The sequence below is a fragment of the Propithecus coquereli genome, unplaced genomic scaffold, assembly GCF_000956105.1.
Source record: "Propithecus coquereli isolate 6110/MARCELLA unplaced genomic scaffold, Pcoq_1.0 Scaffold76, whole genome shotgun sequence".
NCBI classification, from domain to species: Eukaryota; Metazoa; Chordata; class Mammalia; order Primates; family Indriidae; genus Propithecus; species Propithecus coquereli.
This window is the reverse complement of record NW_012153729.1, coordinates 88,423-109,747: the sequence shown is the minus strand read 5'-3', so window position 1 is coordinate 109,747 and position 21,325 is coordinate 88,423. Positions and strand designations below refer to the sequence as shown.

The 21,325-nt window shown below is 35.0% G+C and overlaps 1 protein-coding gene across 1 annotated transcript in view; it reads right to left on the bottom strand.

Annotated features, from left to right (window-relative positions):
* LOC105824684 (centrosomal protein of 112 kDa-like) overlaps window positions 1-21,325 on the bottom strand; it is a 103,119-nt gene that overhangs the window by 23,896 nt on the left and 57,898 nt on the right. Inside the window, exon 6 of the mRNA XM_012662217.1 lies at window positions 15,989-16,132. Within this exon, the coding sequence (XP_012517671.1) occupies window positions 15,989-16,132 (144 nt within the window). The remainder of the gene's footprint in view (window positions 1-15,988; window positions 16,133-21,325) is intronic.

Sequence of the window (21,325 nt, the reverse complement as noted above, 5' to 3'; positions counted from 1 at the left end):
GTACTTTATCTAAAATTAGAGTAAGCAAGCATCAGTTGAAGGGACAATTGATTTTCATTTTAAAAATTAAACTTCTAGTAAGTGTGAGTAATTAGGAAAGGTTAGTATGAAGTTCTGGTCAATTCCCCTGTTATGCACCTTCTAAGATAACCATCAGACTCCCACTGAGAACAACTGAAAAACCCAGAAAGATACCCAAAAAAAAAAAAAAAAAAAAAACAAACCTAGCAGGAACGCATTAGAGGATTTCCAAGGCAGCCTGGATGTAAGGGGGCCAAAGGAAGAAATCTCAGAGAGATGAGTCAACCTTCCACAGATTGCTTTTACCCTAAAGGTATTTTCCAATGTTGTAGGATGAGGATGGAAATCAAAGCAGAATGTGCTCAAGGCAGCCAGGACTTGAGGAACCAAGATGCCTGAGAAAAGGGATTCACAGAGAAGTGGGCACCATATCAGCAGTTTTCTCCACAAGAAATTTCTTAAATCTTAATATTCACAGGGCAGCAAGCCAAGAAACCAAGGGAAAAAACCCTGAAAAGCACACCAGAATTTTCCGCAGTATCACTGTTCTGAGGAGTAAAAATTGTAGGTTTATCCAAAGAGAGGAACCCCTAGTAACACCAAGGCTTTCAGTTGGGACTTGTATTGAGGGCTACCACTAGCAATGGAGGTTTGTCAAAAGGAGACCAAAGATTACAAAGACTACAGCCCAGCCTTGGGTCAATTCAGTCCCTGAATGGATCATGTGATCTGTCTCCACATTTGCTCCCTCTCAGAGGTTAGGGCAGAGGCAATCTGAAAGAAGTAATGTTATACAAAGCCTTTATTACTTTCCATACACCATGCGTGGCAATCAACCCAAAAATAATAGGTATACCAAGAAATAGAATAAAGAGAAAATAGAAACATAACATGCAGATGGCCTAGATATTGAAATAAGACATATGAGGCATATTTCATCCTGGCTCAAAATATATGAGAAGCCATGCAAAATTAAATGAAGACAAATATAAGAGCAGGAATAGTCCAGGAGAAAATGACTCATAGCTGGAGGTCTTAGAAAACATCATCAGAACAGTTATCCAAACTAAGTAGCACGTGAATAATCTCTTATTTGGTTCAATGATAACAGTTGCGTAGGTTGTGATTATAGCTTCTTTCAACACAATCTAGCATGAAAAAGAAGGAGGAAAGACTGTGCTGAATGAGAAATCACACAACCATTTTTGCAGAAAGCAATCTACAGATAAGATGGATTAAGGGAAAGAAACATTATGAGAAGCCTTGCAGTAGGCCACAGAGTAATAAATGCTAAATAATTCACTCTCATGTACTTCTGTATACTAAGAAACTCCTTCTACTATGAAATATGACCATGGCCCTATATATCCAGAAACAATTCTTCAAGTAGCTGGCCAAGGAAGAAATGTGTATATTTAAAGATGAGAAATCCTCAAAAATGTACCACCAGCATCTATACAAATAAGCGGTAAGGAAATGAGAGGAAAGGCAGAAAAGACAAAAAGCAAATGAAGAACATTCATCAAGAAAAAGAAAATCGCTTACATATGACAGAATAAAATCAACACTAAATGCCTCCAAAGTACTTTATACAATTTGCAAAAAGATTATATATTCATAAAAAGTTAAATCTCACCTCTACAAAAAAAAACTAGGTCAAAAAAAACTTGCATGATCTCAGGTGAGCTATGTTGACATACAAAAAAAGCAATAAAACATGAACACACTGATCTCAGGTAAAAGGGGAAGGGTGAAAAAGCATCATGAAAGGGAAAGTTACAATGAAAATAGCTCCAAAAAGAATGTCTCAGAAGGGACACAGTAATAAACATGAAGGAAAAGCCAGTGGAAAGCAAACAAAATTAAAACTGGAATAAGCAAAAATTTAAAGAGCAAACAATCAATATAGAAAAGAGAAAAGAAAGATCCAACATTTACATAACTGGTATACCTGAAAAACACAAATGGTAAAACAAGAAAATATATTAAATGACATAATACAAGAAAATTTTACAAGAAAAGAACATGCAAATAAAAAGGGTACACTATAAAAATGACACAGAATGAAGAATTCCAAGGTATATGATAAAATTATTGAAGTTCAAGGAAATGATCCATTTAAAACATTAATCAAACATGTCACTCTTTTGCCAAAACTCTCCAATGGCTTCCCTTCATACTCAGAGTAAGGCATGATTATCACGGCCTCTCTGATCTCATCTCCTACCACTCTCCCCTCTCATTTGCTACACTCCAGCCTTTCAGCTGTTTCCCAAAGTCATCAAGGTAGTCTCAAAGCCTTTGCATTTACTATTCCTTCCGTCTATAGCACTGTTCCTCCAGGTAGCCTGCACAGCTTAGTGTCTCATTTTTTTCAGTTCTCTGCCTAAACGTCATCTTACGAAGAAATTTTTCCATAGCCACTCTGTCTAAATAACCAGATCTCGCCGGGTGCGGTGGCTCACGCCTGTAATCCTAGCTCTCTGGGAGGCCGAGGCGGGCGGATTGTTTGAGCTCAGGAGTTCGAAACCAGCCTGAGCAAGAGTGAGACCCCGTCTCTACTAAAATTAGAAAGAAATTAATTGGACAACTAAAAAACAAATAGAAAAAATTAGCCGGGCATGGTGGCACATGCCTGTAGTCCCAGCTACTCGGGAGGCTGAGGCAGGAGGATCGCTTGAGCCCAGGAGTTTGAGGTTGCTGTGAGCTAGGATGATGCCACGGCACTCACTCTAGCCTGGGCAAAAGAGTGAGACTCTGTCTCAAAAAAATAAATAAATAAATAAATAACCAGATCTCTAACACTCATATTTCTCTGGTCTCTTACCCTTTCTCTTTTTTTTTTTTTTTTTTTGGTTCTTCGTTGTCTGTTTTCCACTAGAATTCTCTAGTTGTATCTGTCCATGTCTCTATCTCCCCCCACTTTCTCTCTCTCTCCCCTTCTGGCAATGGTAATGTCACTGGGGTATTATATGATTATCTTCTGGCTCTTGCATTTCAAACTACATTGAATAACTCTATCTATAATGCTAACTAACAATTAAATCATCTTTTTCTACAAAATTTATGTATAGTCTTTCCCACATTTGAATAAACTAAACTGTCCATTTGGAATATTATCAGGATTTTCATAGAACGATTTTTCTAATTCTACAAGATTATGCTTATCTTTTTATAATAACAACAATTCTTACTCTAGCACCATACAAGTATGACAAGTACATTCCCAATTACTTAATCAATAATGGAAATAAAATCAATAGGCACCAGAAGCATCCCTTCGGCACACTACTCAACATATTCCTTCAGCTTCACACTACTTTTCAAAATGAATTTTACCTATTACGTCCATGCTAATTGCAACATACCTAAGATCAAACTTTACCAGTTTGTCAAAAACTATTTCTTCTGAGACTCCTTTAGCAAATAATTCAAAGAACACAAATGTATAATAAAGGGTTTATGTATATACACACATATGATTGAATATTGTATATGAGGTCCACCAAATGGACAGACACAAGATTAGGAAGTTCTAGAGCTGTGCCAAATATAACAGTCACCAGAAGGAAAACAAAAATTAGAAGTCAAGAAAAACATTCAGAAGTAGGAAAATCAAGCAGTCAATAATGCTGGAAGGACAAGATAAAAGAGGGGTGAGAATCATGGCAGAAGAAAATGGGTAAAATATAAGCAGGTGAAACAGAGAAAAGATGATTCTCATACTAATTCTTCAAGCACTAAGCACCTACCAAGGCTTGATTCTTCTTAAAAGCTGGCATGCTTTCTTATATTCAGTTAAGTATTATATGAAATGAAAAAGTAGTTTCTGTGCTAAGAGCTATATTCATTGGACAAATACTTTTGTAAATACTGATACCAACTTTGTGATTGAAGAAGCAAAATATGTGATGTCAGTTATTCATTTTATGATTTATTTTTAAAGGATTTTTTAATACTCACTGTTTAACACATAATTCTAGGCACAAAGTAAATAAAAGAAATTTAAAACTTATAATGTCAAGGGAAAGCCCATAGACACATACAAAGTACCTGAAGGACAATAACGAAATAATCTTTTTTAAATAGAATACAAAGAGACAAGGGGAAACAAAATAATGGAGGCCTCAAAATGGGGCAAAAAATTATTCAAGAAAAAGGATGCTGATGTTTCACAGGCTGTAACAGACAGCGTAGAAGGGCAATTTAGTGATATATAACAATAGGAACAATAAGTTACTGTACAGGAAATGATACACAGATTACCTTGGGTGCACAGGATATCTTCCCATATTGGGAACTCAAAGGCAGCAGTTGGAAGACCAGGTTGGTCTTCTTGAAGCGATATGGCTTGCAAGCAGAAGTTATAATAGGCATTAGATTAGGAATTCAAATTCTGGATCATGGGAAAATGGGGAAAATTGCATTTGTCAGATATGGAGCAAGAAGAGACAGGGAGAGAAAGTAGCAGGTTACTGGAAGAGTCCAGGAATGAGGCAACAATGGCCTGGCCTCAACTGGTAGCTGTGGAAACAGAAGAGAAGAGAGCAGATCCAAGAAAATTCTCAGAGAAGTAAATTGAATGATTCGGTAGAATACTAAATGAGGGAGATGAGAAGTGGCAAAAATCATAAAGCTTTCAGGTTCAAAATCTAGCGCACCAAGAGAATGATGATGACAATGGGGAATTAAAAGAAAGTTTGGGAAAGAGTATTATTTTGGTATGAAATATCATAGACATGATTTTCAACAAGTTAAGTCTCAGGAAATCTAATACATCTTACAGGCTCTTTCAGTTATGCAACGTTAAAACAGTTATGCAACAACATGGATAGTATACGAAATCAGGCCTGGAGATATAAATGTTGGAGGTTTCCATATAAACTTAGTTTGAAATTCTGTAGGAGTCAAAAACTAAAAAGGGTTAGTCCTAGGCAACTATTAATATTTAGAGTCCAAACTTCTCTTATGGAAAACTCCTATGGCAAAAAGAGCAACAAAATTTCTTATTTCATAAACTTCTTATGAAAATATGACATATACACAAAAAGATGCACAAATCTTAAGTGCATATTTTGATAATTTTTTCACAAATTGAAAATACCCATGAACCAACCACTAGATGACGTCAACGCTACCAGCCCCTCCAAAGCCTTATTAGTCGCCTTCTACCTAAAGGTAAACACTACTCTGACTTCTATCACAACAAATTTTGCTTTTTTCTAAACTTTGTATAAATGGAATTAATATATCTAAAATAATTTATCCATTCTATTAATGGGTTGTTTTCAGTTTTTGATTATAGAAAATAATGTTGCTGTGCTATGAACATTTTTATACATGTTTTACAGTGCAGATTTCTTTTGCTTATGTATCTCGCAGTGAAATTGCTGAGTCATAAGATACACCTATGTTAAGCTTTAGCAGTCACTAACAAAGAGTTTTCCAACTGAATATAAAAATTTAAACTCCCTATAGCAATGTATGAGACTTCCGACTATTCTGCATCTTTGCCAAAACTCGGTACATGATTTTGTTTGTTTTTGTTAAATTTAACCCTTCTTGTAGGTGTACAGAGAAAATAAATTGGTTTATTTATATTTCCCTTAGAATTAATGATTTGAGCACCCTCTCAAGTGTTTATTAATCATTTGGATATCTTCTTTTGTGTGGTACCTATTCAATCTACTACCCTTTTTTTTATTGGATTGCTTTTCTTTTTCTTGTTGATTTGTAGGAATCCTTTATATATTTAAAATGCAAGGACTTTATTAGATAAAGGAATTGCAAGTATCCTCTTCCACTCTCAATGGCCTTTTCTCTTTCTTAATGATATCATTTGGTGAACAAAAAGTATAATTTTAGTATATTCTCTTATTAGTATTTTACTCTATGGAAAACATTTTTATTTTCTTTTTAAGAAATCTTTAACTCATCCAGGCCAAGATATTCTCCTAAGATTTCCTCTATAAAGTCTGTTATTTTATCTGTACATTTAAATTTTAAGATGTTCCTAAAATTGGTTTATTAAATAATGTGAAGGTTCAAGATGCATTTTTTTTCAAAAGGATAGTCAATTGACCAATTTATTGAAAGGACACTCTCCACATTGAATGGATTGTTTAAAAAAATTAAATAAACTAAGTAATCATAATCAATTTTCCTTAAGACTATAATCTTATATTGATGGTCCCTAAAATTTAAAAAAGAAAAGAGAAAATGGTTTTAGGATTTACTTTGAGAAACAAAAAATAATATTGTCACCACCAAAATAAGTATTAAAAGAATTAAAATTTTTCTCAAACAAGGAAAGATATAATGTATGACCTAAGTGGCAAGTGGAACAGAGTTTAAACATTATTAATAATTTAGGAATAAAACTTTAAGTGAAATCACATACAGCAAGTCCTCAAATAACATCATTTCCATAGTTAATGAGGGAAAAAAATCAGTTCATTATACACCACTTCATTTAACGTCACAGTTTCCAAGAACCTATCAACGACATTGAGGACTTACTGTATACAAGGTTAGCATATATGAATATATTTCCTTGCCATGTCAGCTGAGAGGGCACAAAAGGAATGACATCCTGCAACAAGCACACCTGGTACACAGATCTTGCTTTTCAATACCATTCTCCTTATAGTCCACATTGATGGGACTATGTCAAGGGAGCACAGGAGACAAATGAAAGAGTTCCCAATGCCAAAGCTGGAACAATTTGAACAATAAAATAAAGCAATATTGGATTATAACCCAAAGTATAAAATAAATATCCATGTGCTCATATTAATATAAATAAATAATTGAATAAATTAGTAAATGAGAGAGAGTAGATAAATCTCCCATGTAGAAAAATTCCAAATAATTTATATAGATACTTCACCCTCAAGGACAGGGAGTAAAATTCCTTACTTCTTAAAAGTGGGCTGCATATATTAACTTCCATCCAGGGTACAATAAGGAAAGGTGGGAAGTAATCACAATGGAGAAACCTAACAAACACTACCTTGGCCAGATGATAAAGATGAATATGGATAGTGATAAGTCATGCTAACAGTATGTACTCTTAATATGATGTAATGAAAATAGCAATTTGCCTCTGTGTTCTTCTTCCCTCAACCCATAACGCCAGCCAAATCATTAGAAAAACATCAGACAAATTGCAGTAGAGGGGTATTATATAATATGCCTGACCAATATTCCTCAAAACTGTCGAGGTCATGAAAAACAAGGAAAGTCTGAGAAACAGTCACAACCAAGAGGAGCCTAAGGAGACACAACAACTACATGTAATGTGGTAGCCTAGATGAGACCCTGGTAATGAAAAAGGATATTAGGTAAAAATTATGAAATTCTGAATAAACTGTGGACTTTAGCTGATAATAATGTGCCAATATTGATTCATTTATTGTGACAAGTGTACCAAAATAATGTAAGATGTTAATAATAGGAGAAACTGGGTGTGGGTTATATGAGAACTGTATTAGCTTCTTAAATTTTCTGTAAATCTAAAACTATTCAGAAAAATAAAGTCTATTTTTTAAAGAGTCATTTTATTCAAAATGATGAATGAGTGCTATATTGGGGTTTCTTCATTATAATCATTATGAGGTTGAAGAAATGCTGATAGAGACAATAAAATCAAATTCTAGCTATCTCAGTGAGTTGATAAGTTGCTCTACAAATTATTATATGTCACTACTAACAACGGTTAAAACAAAATAATACAGGTGTCTAAGGCTTTGATACTTCTTCCGGTAAAGGTTCTTAACTTACCTTAACCAACCATACAAGTTCATGGATGGCATTCAGAGTATCAGTGAATTTGAATGGGGGAAAAAAAAGAGTTCATTTTTATTTTTACTACTCTAACCGAAATTTAGCACCTCTCTTCAATTATAAATGTAGTTATCAAACCAAGAGAGTGTTAGCAATACCTATGACTAATAGAAATCACAGATATTTTTATAGTTCATTGCACTGTTAGGTAATCACTAAATTTTGTTTACCCTCATCATTATTCAAAAATTACTAGCAGGTCCACTGCTAAATCTTAATATTTATTGCATTAATTTAGAAGTGTATATATTACTTTATCAGAATTTTGATTTATTAATATTTTTACAACTGTAACTCGATATAATTTTTCTTTGTAAAATTATATACTTTGTTAAATTTAAAAATATTATTCTAAGAAGGACAGCATAGACTTCACCAGATTGCCCGCAGGGTCTATGGTACAGAAAAATGTTAAGAACTCTAATAATATAGCCTAGAATCTCAATTAAGCCATCCACAGACTTTCAGTGTGTCTAAACCCTGATATCAAGAGAGCTCTATCATTTTATAGTCTTCATCTCCTGAAGCATCTAATAATTTGGTTATTATTTTTAAATTTCTAAGTTTTAATATTTGTTTTAAACATCCAGTGTTTACATGTTTTAACTGTGAGTTTCACATAAGAAAATCCCCGTTGATACCAAAATGCATAAGTTGAATAATCTGTACAAGTGTCTGCTTACAATAAACGGCAATAAAAGCAAACAAGACTCAACAAAAAAGAAAAAAGCCTGAAAGAACAAAACAGAGAAAGTAACTCTCAGTGACAGTTTCGTCTTTCATCTTAAGCCATGCCTTGAACTCTACCTTGTTTAATTATTAAATCAGGAGCTGCTCAGCAAGACTTGCCTAGTTTTGATGATTCTTAAATTGAATCCTGCTGACAGACTCTGTCCATTTTTCCCTGTATTTACTATTATTACCTATGACAAGATCTGAATACTAATTTTTAAATTCAACTTTCATTAAAAATAGAATGAGGTTTCTCTGACAGTTACTTCTTGGCCCAAAGTATTACTTTTCTTTCCACCCCAAACTTATAAAAAGTTCCACTTTGAAAGATATTTCTCTCTTAATATTATTTAATTAATGAAATATACCTACCAATGCAGTAAACATTTTAAGCAATTAATATATTTTACAAATTTCAATTTTAAAATTACTGAATATATTTAATTCAATTGTGGGAAAATTTAGGCTGTTAAATGTACTTCAGATTTAAATACGGTTTTTTTCCATGGCTTTAAATATCAAAGAGATATGTGTACACAAATGTTCACAGCAGCATTATTCACAATAGCCAAAAGCAATCTAAGTATACATCCACCGATAAAGAATACACAAAATGTGATATATACATATGATGGAATATTATTCAGCCTTAAAAAAGAAATTTTGACACATGCTATAATATGGATGAACCATGAAGACATGCTAAGTGAAATAAGCCAGTTACTAAAGGGCAAATACTGTATAATTCCACATTATACAGTATTATATAAGATTTCTAGAGTAGTCAAATTCATTGACAGAAAGTAGAAGGGTGGTTACCAGGGCTGGATGAAGGAGGCAAATGGAGCATTACTGTTCAACAGGTACAGAGCTTCAGTTTGGGAAGATGAAAAATCTGGAGATGGATGATGGTGATCATTGTACAACAATGTACATATACTTAATGTCATTGAACTACACACTTAAAATGGTTAAAATGGTAAATTTTATGTTATATATATTTTACCACAATAAAAAAAGAATGATGAAAAAAATCTGACAATTTATTTTTACCCTAGATATATAAAATACTCCTACAAATCAAGGAAAAAGATAAATAACTGAATTAAAAAATGGACAAAGGGGATGAACAGGCAACTTCAAACAGCCAAGAAACATACGAATTAGTCATCAAGGAAATGCAAATTAAAACATGACATTTTTCAAATGAGAAGAAATTTTAAAGTCTGATAATTCCAAGTGTCAGCAAGGATGTCAAGAGATGACATTCATGCTCTGTTGAGTGGTGGCAGAAATTGGGAAAATCACTTTGAAAAGTGTTCTATGGACACAGAGACTTTACTCTTAAATACATACTCTCCAAAGCAGTGATTTTCAAATTTGGAGTCTCAACCCATGTGAAATCAAGTTGTAAATCACAACCAGCAACTTTTTAATGAAATTAAATTAAACAAAAAGAACAGAATATGTCAGAATGAATGGTCAATAGTAAAAGTGAAACTTTTGTTTACATTATAAGTGGTGGCTCACACATGTAATCCCAGCACTGAGGTGGGAAGATCACGAGGCCAGGAGTTCAAGAGACTTATAAACATACAGAAAGGTATGTGCTTATACATGTGTTTATGTACGTGGGCACAATTTATAAAATTTATTTCTTACTGGGAGTCATGGTCAAAAATGTTTGAAAGCTAACCATTTAGAGAAGCAGTTCGCAAAGTGTGGTCAAAAACTTATAAGGTTCCTCAAGAGTCTTCTAGTGGATCCACAAGGTCAAAACTGTGTTTTTATAATAATAAGATATTATTTGCCTTTTTCACTATCATTTTCTCAGAAGTGTACAGTGGAGTTTTCCAGAGGCTACATGACATATGATATCACAACAGAATAATAGAATAAAGGCAAAAACAAATATGATCTAGCTGCCTATCTAAGCCAGTTAAAAAGATTTGCAGAAATATAAAGCAATGGTACACTTCTCACTCGATGTCTTTTATTTTGTAAAATACAGTTAATTTATAGTATATTTTATGTACTATCTTATAATTATTAAAATATTATTTGTGTTCACATGTAATGGCTTTATTATTTTTATTTTAAGTGAATTCATAAATAAAGTTTTTAAAAATGTAGCCCCTCTCCAGAAAAAAGCACACACCATACTGGTGTGATTAACTAATAAAGAGAGGTTCCACATTTGACTTTGAGCAACCTAATGCCCATAAAAAAATTGAAAACATGATAGTTTAAAAGGATCTGCCATGTGTGTATTAAGCCTTTCTTCTTTTTAAATTCCATGATTTAATTTAATATTTTCAGTTTTAAAAGTGATAACATAATTAAAACAAATGAAACAATATTTTTTACCAATTGTTGAAGCCCAACCCCCAGTACCTATAAATGTAAACTTATTTGGATGGAAACAAATTTGCAGATATAAGCAAGTTAAAATGAGGTCATACTGGGTTAGAGTGAGTCATAAATCCGATGACTGATATCATTAGAAGGCCACATAAAGACACCATGACACAGAGATACACAAGAAAAACACTGAATGATGACAGAGGCAAAGAGAGGAGTAATACAGCTACAAGCCAGGAAAAGCCAAGGATGCTCCAAACCACCAGAAGCTAGGTAGAGGAAAGAAAGGATTGTCCTCTTCTAGGACCTTCGTAGAGAACAGGATCCTGGAGGCCCCTTGAGTTTGTACTTCTGGCCTTTAGAACTATGAAACAATAATTTTCTCTTGTTCTAAGCCTCCTGGTTTGTGGTAATTTGTTATGGCAGCCCTAGGAAACTAACATATCTATCAACTTGGCAAAGTTTCGGTTTGTTTTTTCAATTAAAACACCCAGCATTAGATTGAAAATGTAGAAGAACAGACACTACATAACACTTTCAATAAGAGAGTAGTTTTATTATGTAGACATTAATTTTTTTCTTTTTTGTCACGTCTCTTTTCTATATTTTCAATAGCATGTATATATTTTGCAACAAAAAAACTTAAGTTTTAAAACCACTGCTGCCAGCATTATTTAACATTTTCTGTAAGTTTTAGTCAATGTACCATAAATTATAATTGCTATATACATGTAAAGGGTTAAAATCTATAAAACTTATACATTTATTCTTGAGTCTTTTATATAGCAAAAGTATAAAACTTTCATATAACAAAAATTTGAGACTCAGGAATAAATATTACAAAAGATGTTCTAAAGACCCCAGAGTTCTTGTTTTCTTTTTTAATTTAATAAGCTAATTCTAAATGTACAGTAATCCCTTGGTATCCTTAGGAGATTTGTTCCAGGATCCCCCACGGATACCAAAAGCCATAGATGCTCAAGTCCCTTATTTAAAATGTTATAGTACTTACATATAACCTATGCACTACCTCCCATATACTTGAAATCATCTCTAGATTATATAAATGCTATGTAAACAGTTGTTGTGCTGTATTGTTTTTATTTGTATTATTTTTATTGTTATTTTTTATTATTTTCTAATTTTTTTAAATATTTTTGAGCTGAAGTTGGTTGAATACACAAATGTGAAACCCACGTTTTTAAAGGGCCAACTATATATGTAAAAGAAAAGGGCTCAGAGTAGCCAAGACCCTTCTGATGAACAAGGAAGGACTTTCCTATCAGACATCAAGAGTAATTATGAGGTTATTAATATAACAGTGATGACAGTACGATATTTGCAGAACCAGAGAAATTAGCCAACCGTCACATATATGGAAGTTTGATAGAGACATTTATATATGGAATTTTGATACAGAACAGTGGGCATGACAGATCAATGAAGAAAGGAAAAACTACTCAAAAGTAAAGCTGAAAAAAAAAAAGTCATCCTCATAGAAAATAATGAAATTAGGCCGGGCGCGGTGGCTCATGCCTGTAATCCTAGCTCTCTAGGAGGCCGGGGCGGGAGGATCAGTTGAGGCCAATTGTTTGAGCTCAGGAGTTCGAGACCAGCCTGAGCAAGAGCGAGACCCCGTCTCTACTAAAAAAAAAAATAGAAAGAAATTATCTGGACAACTAAAAATATATAGAAAAAAATTAGCCAGGCATGGTGGTGCATGTCTGTAGTCCCAGCTACTCGGGAGGCTGAGGCAGAAGGATTGCTTGAGCCCAGGAGTGTGAGGTTGCTGTGAGCTAGGCTGACGCCACGGCACTCTAGCCCGGGCAACACAGTGAGACTCCGTCTCAAAAAAAAAGAAAATAATGAAATTAGATCTTTATCTTGCACTAGTCACAAAAAGTAACTCCAGAGGGATTAAAGCCTCAATATTAAAAGCAAAATCTTAAAGCTTTTAGTAGAATATATAAGTAAACTTTCCTGTACTTACAATAAAGATTTGTTTAACAAGACATAAAAAGCACTAATTATAAAAGATTGATAAATTTGACTAAGTTAAAATAAGAAGTTCCTTCATCAAAAGATCACCTCTCCCTCCAAATCCTATCGGCTGATATATTACAAACTTGGGAGGCAGTCTTTCTCCAAAATTGTGTTTCTATCCCTTAGGAATAGCAAGGCTTTCCTATTGCGAATGGGAAGTTGCCAACGGAGTTCAACAGTGCTCCTGTGCTAAAGATTCTCAAGGACTCCTATGGGTCTGTTCCCACTCTTTTCTTTTTTTTTTTTTTTTTTCTTTTTGAGACAGAGTCTCGCTCTGTTGCCCGGGCTAGAGTGCCGTGGCGTCAACCTAGCTCACAGCTACCTCAAACTCCTGGGCTCAAGCAATCCTCCTGCCTCAGCCTTCCAAGTAGTTGGGACTACAGGCATGCACCACCATGTCCAGCTACTTTTTTCCATATATTTTTAGTTGTCCAGCAAATTTCTTTCTGTTTTTAGTAGAGACGGGGTCTCACTTTTGCTCGGGCTGGTCTCAAACTACTGGGCTCAAGTGATCCTCCCTCCTCGGCCTCCCAGAGTGCTAGGATTACAGGCCTGAGCCACCGCGCCCGGCCCCCCCACTCTTTTCAAACTGCTGTGGTAAAAATCTCAACTGTGTCTGTCTCCCAATCCACAGACTGCTTTATTCTCTCCAGAACATAGCCTAATGTCTTCTGCTGAGTTGTTGGATGAGACACAGTCCCATGCTTCATGAAATAGAGGAAAGGATATAAACATTTGGTTGCTTTTTGTTGTTTATCATTTCAAAAAAGTTGTATCACAGAATACTTTAAATACCTACAAAATTAGAAGGAATAGTATAATAAACTCCCTGCACCTATCACCCAAATTCAACATCAAGCTGCTTCTTAAATAGACATTCTGGCAATCCATGTGTTGAAGCACCACTTATACACCCCTTCCAGAGATGTTTGGAGCCTCCAGGGGTCTCATGGTGTAATTCAGCTTGCTCCTCAGATTTCTTCACTGTTGATTTAGGCTTATGCTTTCTTGAACCTGCTAGGTCAGTGTCAACTCACTCATTACCTTTTCAACCCCCAAAATTATATTGCTCTCCCATTCTCTTTGTCCATCTGGGTTTATATCTTTTTTTAAATCCCTCTCCTATCATTTTGTGGGAGGAAATGGAGTTCAAAACTGTGTTCAACTCTCCATCTTCAAACAAATGTTCATTAATTTCTTAAATTCAGTCTTCCTTTTCCCATTTGTATTTCTCTCTTGATTATTATTCTTGTCTCTCTTATTATTATATTCAAAAATGTATATTTTTGAACAAAATATTAGCAATTATCTATCGAGTACTTATTAATTTATGTGTATTAATTTATTTAATATTTCTAACAACTCATATTGTACTGCTGTGATTCTATCCCACGGAAGAGCAAAATTAACATTTGAAAAGCTTATATGATAGTCCACCTATTGAGGAGTTGGGATTTGAACCCATGTCTGTCTGACCCTAAAGTCCAGGTTCCAAACAATTGGGCATACAACTTCCCATTTCTTTTACCCTGTAAGAAAGGCCTTAGTGGTAGTCTAAGGGTCCAAAGTAACAGATTCTAAGATATGTCTACTATATGCCTGGGTAACTGCCTCTTGTTCAAATTCCACAGCTTTAAATTCAAGAAAGTACTTGGACCAGGCCAGGCTGGCCTGGTGAGGTTGTAAGTGGTAAATGAGGACTGGGTTCATGCTTGGGATATAACACTTGACCATTCTATGAGCTCACATTATATACAGATGCTTCTTGACTTATGATGAGATTATGCTCCAATAAACCCATTGTAAGTTTTAAATATCACAAGTCGAAAATGGATTTAACATGCCTAACCTACCAAACATCATACTTAGCCTAGCCTACCTTATATGTGCTCAGAACACTTAACATTTACCTAAAGTTGGGCAAAATCATCTAACACAAAGCCATTTTATAGTACAGTGTTGAGTATCTCATGTAATTTACTATACTGAAAGTGAAAAACATAAAGGTTGTACAAATGATCCCCAACTTAGGATGGTTAAACTTATAATTTTTCAGCTGTATAATGGTACGAAAGAGATACACATTCAGTAGAAAACCAGATGCTCCTCAACTTATGATGAGGTTATAACCCAGAATGGTCATATGGATACTTGAAGTGTGGTTTCTACTGAATGCTTTCACACCAACATAAAGCTAAAAAATCATAAGTCAAACCATCATAAGTCAGGGACCATCTGTATTAGTAACAAAATTGAAGAGGTACACTTGCCTTGGATGTAAGGAGCCCTGATCTACATGCAGATTAGCCTGCCAACAGAACTGCCAGGCTTATGGATCTAAGGAAAGGAGGCGAGCTTCTAAAAGGCTGAGACATTTACTCCCTCAGACTCTAGTCTGCAACGATGTGATCAATGAGGCTCTTCTAGGGGATCCTCCATCTCTCCTTGAACAATGTCACTGGCCTCTTTACTGTGTAGCCTGAATATAGTAACCTTCCTCTGTATCCTTTCAGGAAGGAGCTTTTTGGGTTTACCCATACGATGCCTGTATCTAGTTCCTCAGTCAAGATGTTCTATTAAGAAAATATGTCAGAGTGGTCATACTACTCCTATCTCCCTATTTGATTTCCTTTATAATAGCATTAAACATTTTTCAAAAAACAATCAAGTCTTCAGTTTAAAAGAATGAAACAAAAAATAAGAAAGAAATGAAATTATCTCTGAACAGAAAGTCAATGAAAAAAAAAAAAGAAGAAAGATTAAAAAAAAAAAAAGTGGCATCAAACAATCCAGAGTCAAATCCCTCAGCAAACTTCAAGGGACTGTCCACCGACATATAAATTTGTATCAAGTAGGAAGGTAAAGTTTTTTCTTTTAATTCTATAACATACTTATTTATATACTGTGCACATCAGGGAAGCATGAGGACATGGAAATTAAGAAGATAGTTTCTAAAAATGTCAAGAAAAGAAAACAAAAGACTTACTGTGGACTGTGTTTGTGCCATGTATTCACTCTCCATTTTATTCAGACGTATATTTGTATCCTCAAGCAATTCTTGAATGTTTTCAGTGTGTCGCTTTTGAAGATCAAACTTTTCCTTTTCCATTTCTGCTACGGCATTGTGGAGCTACACAACAAAAGCAAGAATTGACTCTTTCACTACTATGGAAGAGACTATTTTGCAATTCATAAAAAAAATGTTTTCCTGTATTTCTCTATTTATATATGTAGTGACCTGAACAAAAAGATACAAAACTCACAAATGAACATTCGAAGATATCATATAAGGAGCAGGATTAAGAAACACTTCATTTTTTCTTTGCTTTCCTGAATTGAAAATTTTAATGGATGAACAAATATTAAAGGGAATTAACTGCCTCAGGTAGAAATAGTAAATATATCAGACAGAAAATACAATGCCTCAGCTAAACAACACTAGTATTAGTCTGAAATCAGAAAACAGAAACATTATAATATTGTTACTGATTAGGAATATTACTGTGCTATTCATATTATTCATCTTATTTGCATGAAATTTTGGACAATAGTAATGTTAAGAAATGCTTTCTCACCTACTCAAACCCCCAACAGAAACTACTTTTAGCCATTCCCAAAAATGTGGACACATATACAAAAGCAGACACACATATCACATGTTTAAGTCAAAGAAAGTATGAGTAGGTTGACCAAGGAAGACTGTATACTATATGTATCATGTACATAGGTCTTTATTTATAAAGATTATTATGTATACACTATTTAAATGGATGAAGCTTTAAAATATTTACATAAACTAAGGTAAAGAAAACAAAGGCAAATGCAAGAGTTCCAGACAAGGTTCAATGAACAGCTTCCAAAGGGATTGAAACTCTGTGCTCACAGCCTATGGGCATTTCTTCACTTATCTTAATGGGAGTGGAATTCTGAGTCTAATTCTTATTCCTTGCATCCAACCCCAGGCCCACTCAATAGGTAGAGAGATTAGGAGCCCAAAATAGTCCAAATGATATATTTAACTCATTATCCATAAGTAGGGGAGAGAGACAAGGATACACAATACAGGCAATATGGACTCTTACTTGACTAGGAAGATGCTAGAGGAACAGAGAAGACTCAGAGATGGGAACTAGAGGACGAGCAGGCTATAATTATGGTAAAAGTACTCGTTAGGGTCTCAAGAATTTTTCTCCTAGTTTCTAGCTGAACAGGAAGAGTGAGGATGGCTCAGTAATAGCCACACAGAAGACCCCTGGGTTTCTCAAATTTAATATATGCAGTTTTAATTATTTTTAAGTGGTCCTCCAGATCCCTGATATGTTTAATTCGTATTTTTGCTGCAATAAGCATTTTAAACCAGTATTAGGTCTGTTATTTAAAAGTGAGTCACTTAGCTAGAACAATATTGTAGCCAAGCCCATTGCACCTAAAACCCAGTGCTCCTTCATAGCTGTCAACTGACACGCATAGTAACTCAGATAAAGGGATCTAAAGGAGTAACTCAATTTTGTGGTTATACTTATGGGAACAATTATATGTTATAGTGGTTTCCTCATGTTTATGGTTTCCTAAAGGCCCCAGAACACATGCCTGCTGAACGTCAAAATATCTACTATATTTAGCAGTCCATCAACACATGGTGGTTTCTCAGATGTATCCCACAGTTGTTTTATAAAGGGACTGTGGGCTGGGTGCGGTGGCTCACACCTGTAATCTTAGCACTCTGGGAGGCCAAGGTGGGAGGATTGCTTGACTTCAGGAGTTTGAGACCAGCCTGAGCAAGAGTGAGACTCCGTCTCTACTATAAAGAGAAAAAATTGGCATGGGTCCCATGGTTCCAGCTACTTGGGAGGCTAAGGCAGGAGGATCCCTTGAGCCCAGGAGTCTGAGGTTGCTGTGAGCTAGGCTGATGCCATGGCACTCTAGCCTGGGCAACAGAGCAAGACTCTATCTCAAAAAAAAAAATAATAATAATTATATATATATATAAAGGGACAGTGGCTGTTGGCAGGGTGTCTATAAGTCAGTCTGAGCCATTTAAAACTCATCCAATGAATACATAGTTGAAACTACAACGGTAAAGATGGCACTGGCAAAAACATGTATGCTATACCTTGGCTGATGTGTGTGAGGATCACACAGCTGTATCTGGTCTAATAATCTAACTAGAGATGATTAATACGTATTCATCCAACAAATTTTATTAATGCCTACTATGTACCAGGCATAACACATCAAAGAGAGCTTTCCCAAACCTAGCAATGAATTGGAGACCAGCTCACTCAGTCTGGGAGGCTTTAAAAGGGCAAATATTCCCCTGAGGGATAAACTATTTTAGCAGTAAATATTATTTGGCATGCTATAAAGTCTTGATAGTGAGTTCATTCATATAAATTCCCAAGGAGATTTTTCCCAGAGTTTGGCAATGGATATAGGAGGTGCAAAAGCCCTTCCCAGCATCCTACATATTGGTCTTTGACCAGGAGGTTGGCTCAAGCAAGAGGAGACTCAGAGGCATTAGGAATCTGTTCCAAACAAAGGCAGAAGTATTATAAAAGCCCACAGTTTAATGGTGCAGCCATTTTGGAGAACAGCCTGGTAGTGCCTCAAAAACTCAAACAGAGTTACCATATAACCCAGCAATTGCACTCCTAGGTAAATACCTGAGAGAATTTAAAACATATGTCCACACAAAAACATGCACGCAAATGTTCACAGCAACATTATTCATGATCTCCATATAGTAGAATCAGCTCAAAGGTCCATCAACTGACAAATGAATAAACAAAATGTATATCTGTAAATTGGAATATTATTTAGCCATAATACTGATTGAACTATTGATCCATGCTATACTGTGGGTGAAACTTTAAAACATTACGGTAAGTGAAAGAAGCCAGTCACAAAATACCACATATTGTATGATCCCATTCACATGAAATGTCCAGAATAGGCAAATCTATAAAGACAAAGTAGATTCGTGGTCGCAAGAGGCTGGGTAGGAGGAAATGGGAATTGACTGCTAATGGGTACAGGGTTTCTTCCTGGGTTGATGGAAATGTTCTGGAAATTATATAGTGATGATAGCATATAACTTTGTGAATATACTAAAAGTCACTGAATTGTACATTGTAAAAGGGTGAATTTTATGGCATGTGAATCATAACTTGATTTTTTAAAAGGCTCACTGATTAGAAACAGCATGGTACAGTCAGATAAATGGGAAAAGTTCTGTATATCTTGTGCAAAAGTATAAAATGGGGAGTAAGATTGCGACAAAGCATGAGGATTCAAAGATGACCAGAGTTTTAGTAATAGAAAGTCTAGCAAATTCTCAGGGCAACAGGACCCAATAGAGTGATGTAAACATGGTCATGAGGCCAATGATTTTTGAAACACCAATTTGGCCATATTATGGGATGTGTACTACAGAGGTGTAGACAGGATGTAGAGTCCAGTTCTGTGTTATCTAGACATGACAGTGATTTCCTGAACTAGGGAATGGACCATGTACACATATACATTCTTCTCAAGCACATGTAAAATATTCTGTAGCGTAGATCATACGTTAGTCCACAAAACAAGTCTTCACAAATAGAAGACTGAAATTATATCAAGTATCTTTTCAGACTACATGCTTGGAAACCAGAAATCAATAAAAGGAAGAATCTCAGAAAATTCAAAAATATGTGGAAATTAAACAACATGATCCTGACCAACCAATAGGTCCAAGGAAAAATTTAAAACTATCTTGACACAAACAAAAATAAAAACACAACATACCAAAACTTATGGGATACAACAAAAGTGGTTCTAAGAGGGAAGATGGTAGCAATAAATGTCTACATCAAAAAAGAGTATTAAGGCCAGGCGCAGTGGCTCACACCTGTAATCCTAGCACTCTGGGAGGCCGACGCGGGCGGATTGTTTGAGCTCAGGAGTTCGAAACCAGCCTGAGCAAGAGCGAGACCCCATCTCTACTAAAAATAGAAAGAAATTAATCGGATAACTAAAAATATATAGAAAAAATTAGCCAGGCATGGTGGCGCATGCCTGTAGTTCCAGCTACTCGGGAGGCTGAGGCAGAAGGATTGCTTGAGCCCGGGAGTTTGAGGTTGCTGTGAGCTAGGCTGATGCCATGGCACTCTAGCCTGGGCAACACAGTGAGACTCTGTCTCAAAAAAAAAAAAAAAAAAAAAAAAGAGTATTGAGTAGCTGGGTAGATGCCTACACCATAGAGAACAGGAGAAAATGGAATACCCTTAGGAAGAGATTGTTTTAGCCAAAATTGATAAGGATGAAGTTTAGGGAAAATGAGAGATTTTAAATAAGTAGTTGAATAACTGGAACTTAAGATGAGAGATGTAGGATGGATATTTCTATTAGGGAGTATAAAAATACACACACACATCATATCACATCACCTTGTCCATATAAAATATGTAATAATGTTTTAATGAACGACTGCATAAATCATATGTGAATCTATCAAGTGCTTATTAATTTTGGTACTTACCCCGCTTTTCACCACTGCCCAGATTTACATGAAATTGTACTTCACAAAAAAACCCTTTCAATAAAGTTTTCAGTGTTTACATATCCACTATTTATTGTGTAATTGTAAGAAAGATTAATCCAGCAGAAAGAAAAAGATATACCCTTGTAAGTGGTAGAAGGCAGAAGCCTTTTCTTTTCAAATATCTGACAGTTTAAACTAGAAAATAAGAGATCAGGGAATTCAGACAAATGGAGAAAGGGGCCTACTAGGTATACAATGTACTTGTAACAAGCACAAAAATGTCACATTTGTAGAAAAGATAAAAACAAAATGTGATAAAGAAAAAAACCACATAAATTAACAAAACAAAACAAAAGAGCTAACTCTTCCCATCTTAATATATTAATATTTTCACGGCACTTCCCAGACTAGGCCTAAAGCTGCCATCACTAGGAAAAATTTCAGAGCAATGGTCTCTGCTTGGATATAACTTTTAGTAAAATATTTTGAGCCCAGATTAATGGAGAGAATATCAGTATGAGTTAACTGAAGATCCTTATGATAGAATACTTCAAAAGAAGTAACACATTTAATTTCTTTTAAATGTATACTGTAACTATAGTTAAGGGTTCCTAAGTAAAAGTGTTATATAACAATATGACTCATTCATAATGAGTATTTTCATTATACTATTCTGGACACTGCTAAGTTATATAAAAATATTTTTCTTGGCCAGGTGCGGTGGCTCACGCCTGTAATCCTAGCACTCTGGGAGGCCGAGGCGGGCAGATTGTTTGAGCTCAGGAGTTTGAGACCAGCCTGAGC